The sequence below is a fragment of the Telmatherina bonti genome (genome assembly GCF_933228915.1).
Source record: "Telmatherina bonti genome assembly, chromosome: 9".
Classification (NCBI taxonomy): domain Eukaryota; kingdom Metazoa; phylum Chordata; class Actinopteri; order Atheriniformes; family Telmatherinidae; genus Telmatherina; species Telmatherina bonti.
The window spans coordinates 35329234-35337701 of NC_136627.1; the positions used below are offsets into that span (position 1 = coordinate 35329234).

Here is an 8468-nt window from a genome sequence, read left to right on the forward strand (position 1 = left end):
ATGGATGAAAATTTGAACGCATTCAACAGCAGCATGTTAAACGGCTCAGATCTTAGTTTTCTAAAACAAACAATAATCACTGATTTTTACATGACAGGTTTCTGATTTCATTGTTTACTGTTTCATTATTACAAATATGCAGTCCCAGTGGTTTATTTGGCTAAATGATTTTGTTTTTGTCTACCTTTGAATAAACTTTTAATGTTAAAGTAAATATTTAAATGAACCAAGGTCAAAAATAAATTGTAGTTCAGCTCAAACATTCAAAAGCCAACTTTTTTTTTTTTTTTTTTTTTTTTTTAACAGTAAACGCATCAAAAATATGTCAATATTTGTGTCAAGGACACAGCATCACATAGTCCTGAAAGTGGACAGGTGGACATGGTTGTCTCAGCAGCAGCTACTGGCCTCTGGCGTCTGTTTCTCCCCTCCCAGCCACAGGGGAGCGCTGTTGATCTTGGCGCTTTGGGTCCTGGAGTCTGCAGCCTCTCCCTGGATACCCCCTCCCTCACTGGCCAGGCGCTTGTGGATCTCAGAGGCCATGGTAAGGAAAGCCCTCTCTACGTTATCTGAGCTCTTAGCACTCGTCTCCATGAAGGGGATCTTTAGAGACGAGGCCAGATCCTGAGGACGAGGAGGGTATCCAATGGGTTTCACAAGTAATAACAAACCATATCAGTAACAAAAGTAAAAGAATACTTATGATTTAAATGTTTTCTCTGTTACCTGAGCAGTGGCTGCATCCACCACTTTCTTACTAATGAGGTCGGACTTGTTTCCCACCAGCAGCCTGGAGACGTTCTCACAGGCATAGCGGTCTATCTCATCCAGCCACTGCTTCACATTGTTAAAGGACTCCTGGGAGGGACACAGAAAGTAGGGGTGGGGAGGCTCTATTAATCTTCAAACCCTTTCCTTTTATGATGATGAACAAAAACAAGCTCACTGACCTGCTCTGTGACATCATACACAATAATAATACCATGAGCTCCTCTGTAGTAGCTGGAGGTGATGGTTCGAAACCTCTCCTGACCTGCCGTGTCCCACTGTGGCCGTTCACACAAATAAAAATGTGCTGCATCAACATTGGTTGACCCTTTGTGCTTTTACAGACAACACAGCAGTGCCTCCTGACTCTTACAATCTGCAGCTTCACCGTCTTCCCGTCCATGTCGATGGTCCTGATCTTGAAGTCGACGCCGATGGTGGAGATGTAGCTCTCAGTGTAGGTGTCATCCTGCAGCAAGCAGCAGATTTCATCCAACAAACAAATCTTTTTAAGAGCATTTACACACGTGTTTTTACCAACATTACCGCAAAGCGCAGCAGCAGACATGACTTTCCAACCCCCGAGTCCCCAATGAGAAGAAGCTTGAAGAGGTAATCACTAAAAAGACACACATGAACAGAAGTTACTGGAAGTAAGACCAATCTAGGGTTATTTAGGCTTCCTGGCTTTTACAGCCAAAGTGAAACAATGACAAAGGAACATATTGTGTGATGGAAAGGTGGAGCCCCTCCGCCTGCTTTTTCTGCCGGTCCACTTTTGGCCTTGAAAGATTTCTCTGAATCAGGGTAAGTGTGGCAGCCTACAGGGGGTCTGGTCAAATACTTTGTGTGTTTCCTTCTCTGCTTTGGAAGGTTCCTCGTTGAGTGAAACGACCCAGAAATGTGTAATTAGCAGCCATGATAGGAGCAGGTCAAATTCTCTAAATGTTTGCCTCCAGTGAAAGAAACCCTGAACCATCCTTTATGAAAAGAAGGGAGAAGTTTTAAGAAGTTTATTTGGTCCTTTGAGGGCTTAGTTTTGTGTTTTAGTCACAGAAAAGCAGACTTTTGTGAAAAATGCACTGTAAAATGAAACTAAAACATGCTTTGTTGTTGTGTGTGTTAGGTTTAGGAATAATTGTCAATCATATCATTTTAAATGGTGAAGATTGCTGGCAGGAATGACTTCCTGTTTCGTTCTGTCTTGCAGCTACGTGAAGAAGCCTCTGACTGAACACATGCTATCCTTTCCTCACTGTGTTGAGTAGAGGATATGAAGAACTGTCCATCCTGTTCAGCAGCTTGTGCAGCATTGCTCCCTGGACATTCAGATCCAGGAACTCCAGATAGTCCTCAGAACAGAACCATAACGCTATCTGGATCTTGGCTTTTCTCAGGACGGGTCAAAGTTTCAAAGCACTGCAGGACTTCCTCCTGTTAGCATTCTGCTAACTTTGTAGTGTCAAGCTACTTGTCGAGTTAAAACAGGTCTAAACATGTGGTAGTCTGGGAAATGTTCCTGCAGCCATGTCCCAATGAGACGCATCATACTGCACTTGTCAGTGCTTAGCATGTCCATTATGTTGGCTAACGTCACATTTCCCATCAGGAAGGTTGGAAATGTTTTGAATTTCCTCCTCTTTTCTCTCCAAGGTGCTCCCGCCCTGCGCCTCTTCGTGGCCTCTCACACTTGTGTTGGATTTGTTGTGTTATTTGGTTTTGGAGAGTTTTATCTCTTGAATCTGTTGATAGACTTTTCCGTTGTCATGGATACGCAAATCCTGAAGAGCCCAGTACTTTTCTAAAACTGCTTGTCAGTGGATTGTCTTCAAAAACAACAACAAAAGTCAGCTGTATCTAAAACAGTAAAGCAGTGGGATGAGTGATGAGACGCTGCTAAAATATGAAAATGAACTACAGCTGCTGCAAAAGCCTTCAGATCCTTCTGGTTATTTCTTCTTCTCAACCCTTTAAAGTTTACATGAAGCACAAAATGTTTTTTGGGAATTTTTTACTTTTATTTAGAGCAATAATTCCAGAATTAATTTTTATTTATTTATTTTTTTTTCAGTAATGGTTGCAATACGATCAAATAAAACAGTCCAATGGTGAAAGGCTGAAACAGTATTGGGATAACCAACACTTATTTTTGGTGTTACAAACTTAAACTAGCTGGTGGAGATGGCTTAGCCCAGTTTATTCACAGAAAGTCATGAAACATGTGCTCTACCAAACACAGAAGGTTGTCAGAGGTTCAAACTTTCTCCATCAGTTTTTCTTTTAGCTAACTCGTAGGACTACAATACCCATCAGCCACTGCAGCCAGCTGATCACCTTCAGTTTACTACACAACAAGCACACTGTTTCTGATCAGATCATGTTTTTTCTTACAAACACAGAATTAAGCAACATAATCTTGTCATGGATGGAAACACATGAAGCTGTTTGAATAAAAGATGACGTCAGGCTTTTATTACATCAACAAAAAGACTTAAAACAACAACAAAAGATAAAGAAGTCCAGAGTGTTCCTTTGGACTTTCCACATCAGAAACTACTAATAAAACCATATCATGATCATGCTTTGTGTGTGTGTGTGTGTGTGTAGCTGCATATTTCTACTTCCTTTTACACACCACACACCACATACAGAGACAAGCACTTACTATTCAGGATTCATGATCGGCGAGGTCACTCCGCACGACAGGAGGAAAAATTCCTGCAAGCTGAATCCTGAAAAAGTGGGATAATCTCTGACACAGTGATGTTTGGTGGTCTGACGAGCCCTTGTGAGTCTGTTGGTGTGTGTGTATGTGTGTGTGTCTTTTGGAGGGCAAATGGTGGAACAAGCCGGAGGTACCTGCCTCATAAGCTGACGGAGGAGCTGACTGGTTCAGATGCATTATTTATTAATAAAGATCAGCTCAGGTTACACTGAGGACAGCACCTGGAACCAGCACACACACACACACACACACACACACACACACACACACACACACACACACACACACACACACACACACACACACACACACACACACACACACACTGCTTTATCAAACATGTTCCTGTTCTCTTGTTAAAACAAGTGAACCAAAATCTTTGCCGTTTTCGCCTGAGGTGTACCTCTGACTCGTCACCTTCCTCGCCTGACCAATCGCAGCTCTGAAACCAGCTCACAAGCAGGAAGTAGTTCTTCTGAAACAACCTGAGAAATGAGATGCAGCTGTCCTCATGTTGCAGCTTAATGAAGTCCCACCATGGACATAATATCAGCATCTCATGTGAACTGATCTGAGAAGAGTTTTCAGAGGTAAACTCATCAAACAATGTCCTGAAAGAGGAAGATGAGCAGGAAGGTGTGTGTAAAGGAAATAAAATGATTAAAGCTCCCATTTTGTGGCAGTGATAGAGTTCCCACCAGAGATCAGGGAGCATCGCTTATCATTGCTCGTGTTCACACGACGACACATCCTCCTCATTATGAAGCGGCGGTCAGATCATGTGTGACGACTGTTGCTGTTGTGAGCTTCAGGGTTCCTCATGATGCCATAAAAAAGGGAGATTCTGGATTTAAAGATGGCTTCCCCAGCTTTTCCTAGATCATTGTTGTGTTTATTAAAATCCTTTCTATACATTTTATGTCTGTTAGGTTTCCAGTGCAGCAGTGAGCTGTTGTTATTAACTATGTTGTTGCTGCGGGCTTGTTTGTCAGAAATAATGTCAGTATTTGTGGTTTATTAATCATAATCCCATAAATTGCCTGTTGTTCTGATGGTGCATGGTGTTTACATGGGGTTTGTGATTTTCTAGTTTCATATAACATTTGCAAACTAAGAAACTGGCTATTTTGGAGGTTCAGTTTTTACCGAGTTGGTGCAACTGGGGCGCCAACTAGCCGGAAATGACACCTCCTGCTCTGACTGCTTGGATTTACCAGACAACTGGAACACATCCTCACCTTACCATTGGTGAGAAGTCTGGTAACAAGACATTCATTTGATTGAGGTGGACTGGAGAAGGGATGCATCTAAAAGCTGCAGGATGGTGGATCTCAAAGACCAGACCCGAGGGACCCCCTAGACCATGATTGACGTGAAACAGCTGGTTATGGTTTGTTTACACCAAACGCACATGGAAATAAAAAGGACTTTACTGTGAACTGTACAGGGAATAAAACACTTCAGTTGTAAACACAAACAAGCTTCAGCTCCGGAGGCCGACTGATCATCTGTCAATTAGTCATACACAGTTATAACTTACAGCAGGAATATCGTTAGCTTCATTGCTAACCCTTTCTTTTCTTTAACATTCTGGTATATTTTCTTCTCCTCTCTCCTTGTTTTACCTTATTTTCTTTAACTGGTTCATTGTGTTTAGTTTTATTTGCATACTTGTCTTATTTTCCTTCCTCCTATCATTGTTGTATTGCATTTATTCTCTGGTTTTGCCTCATTTTCACTTTTTCCTCTTTGTTTCCTTTCCTTTCTTTTTCTTTCCTTTCCTTTCCTTTCTTTTCCTTTCCTTTGCTTTCCTTTGCTTTCCTTTCCCACATCTCCTCTTCCTTCATCCACTCCTAGAATGAGTGCTGTAAGGACAAAGTGAAAGTGATGCAGTTTTATCCTCCCCAGACCCCCATGTGTGACCCACTGGTCACGGGAACGAGCACAGAGCAGAGGATTGTGGGACATGCCATGGCTGAGCAGCTGTGATGGGGTCAGGGGTCAGAAGCCCTGACGACGGCCTGTTGCCCGGGCAGAGGCGGTGGCGTGATGGTTGCTAAGACAGCAGTGGGCTTTGTGGCGCTCCCGATGGAGCACAGAGCTGGGAAAACTGGGGGAAGGGACCAAAAGAAAGAGAAAAAATAAAGAGAGAAAGAAATCAAAGAAAGGAGGTTAGAAAGCAAGAGGAAGGGTGGGAACATGGGGAGAAGAGAGGAGGGAAAAGGATCTGTGTTGAGAAACCAATGAGAAGATGGAAAAGAGGGAAACACAAGGAAAAGGAGAAAATGCACTAAAAGGAACTTAGGTTATGATTAAAACTTGGGTTTATGGTAGAATGTGTATCTCTACAGTTTCCAGTTACAAATAACAAAAAGGCAAACTTCAGAAAAGTACTTTCTGGAGGAGGAAGAGGGAAAAAAGCAGAAGATTTAATGGTTTCTATGACAACATGCTAGAACTGACTTCATCACAGAAAGAAGGAAAGAAAATTCAGAAAGCAAACGAGAGTTAGTTTGGATGTCTTTTTCCAGCTAGAGATCACTGCTGAAGAGCTCAGATGAAGATTTTAACTCTGAAGTGTCCTGTAGGATCAGATGGTTGCACACTCCAAAATGACCACTAGATGTCAGTAGCTGTTATATTCTGCTCTTGTGTGTGTCGGTGTGTGCGCGTGTGTGTGTGTGGATGCTAATGAAAAGACAGAGCTCATCTTCACCATGTGGTTATTAAAGAAAACATATTTTCTCACACATTCAGATTCTTTATGTTTAATAATCCTACATCCCACTGGTGTTGCTTTGTCACATAGATTATTAATAACATGCTAAGTTATGCTGAAGACATTTAGAGTATTTTTGAGTAATTTTATTTCATGTGTTGTGAAAATGTGACAGCCCACCATCTTTTTTTACTCTAACTATAGCAGTTATTGTGTCATAGAACTTTAGGCTGTAAAAAGATGAGTGAAAAGCTTATACTGTTCATAAATACCATGTAAACTGCCTTGTATATGGCTTTTGGGTTATTAATCGGGCAGTTTGCATGTTATTTAAAAGGCATTGATGCAGAAATTGTACACTTTGATGGTGTGAATGAACAAAATAACATTACAATTTACATGTTGCTGTTTAATATTGGTCACACATAATGACTTATTCTTTAATTCCCAATCCAAACTGACAAAACAAAAGGAAATGTGATTGTAAATTATGGATTATAGTTTGAGCTGCAGGCTGATAAAATAATCAGGAACTAGTGAAGTGGTTGGTGATCAGATTTACAAAGTTTGCAGTGAAAATAGCTGGAAAGCAGATCTGGTCTGAGACTGTTTGTGTGTCAATCAACAGCTGTGTGACTGTGCTTCTATGTCTCAGACTAAATGTGTGTGTGTGTATGTGTGTGTGTGTGTGTGTGTGAGGCAGGTCAGTGGATGGAGTTAAACCGGTCATTGTTCCTATCAGTGAGTGTCCCAGGAGACCTGAAGGAGTGGGGATAAATAGTTGCTTTTCACTATTCACCCTTATTTTACCACAATCCCTGGCTCCTGCATGCGTGTGTGTGTCGCTGTGTGTGTGGTGTCGTTGGTAATGATGGTTGGAGAACAGAACGCCTCAAACTAAACTGGAATAAATAATTAATTTGGACTGAAAACAAACAAACAGCTTAATCATAAAAGATAATCATTTTAACAGCCAGTAAACTTTGTGTTACTTTTTTCTTTTATATGAGATTTTTTTTTTAATCACTATTATGTATTTACAGAACGCTAAAGCACATAAAGAAGAAGAACACAGACAACCATGTAGGATTTTATATGTTTTAGCTTGTTAGATGTCAAACTGAAAACATCTGAAGAAGCCTAAACTGTGCTCGTCTTTCTTTATGTGTTTTCATCATTCATTAAGATTTATGTTCATCACTTTGCTCCTGTGTGAGAGAGACTGTGCACCAACAGCCTGAGGCCAATTAGGAGACAGATAGTTAACCTATGGATCACTGAATGAAAGCAGCATTGTGAGAAAAGAGCTGGAGGCAGAAAAAGAGATGGAAGATGAAGATTTGTCAAAATGTAAACATCTTTATGCAACGCTGAGCTCCAGAACTCTACTGAAACCCAAAACTGACCTTCATGGTGGGTCACACTGAAAAATCATGACGAAAACAAATTATTTGGTGATAGGTGGTTTCTACAATCTAAATGCAACTTTTACACCCTGAGACAGCACTCTTCTGTCCTGTTGGTAATGCAATGCAGCATTCTTTACTCGACATCACACGTATTTACAATATCATAGCTCTAAGTTTCCCTCTTTTCTTTTTCTTCCTGATTTATTGTGAGGAATCTCCAAACCTCCAGGTTACCTCTCCATTGATGTGAGACAGGCAGGTCCAATGTGTTTTATCTGCAGCTTCAGCAAGGGGCTGTCAGGAACATTTTAAACATTTATTTCTCTCTTCAATGCACAGCCTGAGCTTTTGCATCCTGTCAACTTTTTCAGGTCTTTCAGCAGCTTGAATCAGATTTGAGTGGCTAAACTGTGAAGAAAATTCTGACATATGTATCGATTTGATTGAGGCATAAACTTAAGCTTGATATGAGACCAGTCATATAGAGCTGAGTGTCATCAGCATAATAATGATCAGGTACTTTATTTAGAGCTAATGACAGCATATAGATGTTGAACAACAGGGAGCCTAAAATGGAGCCTTGGGGGACTCCATTATTTACTAATTAGATCTATTTAGCAGTTCCTGTCATTCTAGTAAGATTCCAACCAGTTCAGAAATGGACCAGAGATTCTCACCCAGTTGTCCTGTCCGGTAATATATTTTGGTAGGCAGTGTCCAAAGCAGGACTGAAATCTCAGAGAACTAAAAGGGAACTCTTGCTGCTTTCCATATTATGTGATTCAGCAGCTTGAAAAGCTCAGTTTCTGTCCTGGGATGGGGTCAAAATCCCGACTGAAAAACAAAA

At 41.0% G+C, this 8468-nt stretch overlaps 1 protein-coding gene across 1 annotated transcript; it reads right to left on the reverse strand.

Moving 5' to 3' along the window:
- Window positions 1-390: 390 nt before the first annotated feature.
- On the reverse strand, window positions 391-3447 carry LOC306760989 (ras-related protein Rab-1B-like; the record flags this gene model as incomplete). The annotated part of the gene is made up of 6 exons (XM_079247056.1): window positions 391-624; window positions 727-858; window positions 951-1046; window positions 1142-1237; window positions 1315-1387; window positions 3434-3447. 6 exons carry the CDS (start codon window positions 3445-3447, stop codon window positions 391-393), a joined length of 645 nt encoding a protein of 214 aa, XP_079103182.1.
- Window positions 3448-8468: the final 5021 nt, after the last annotated feature.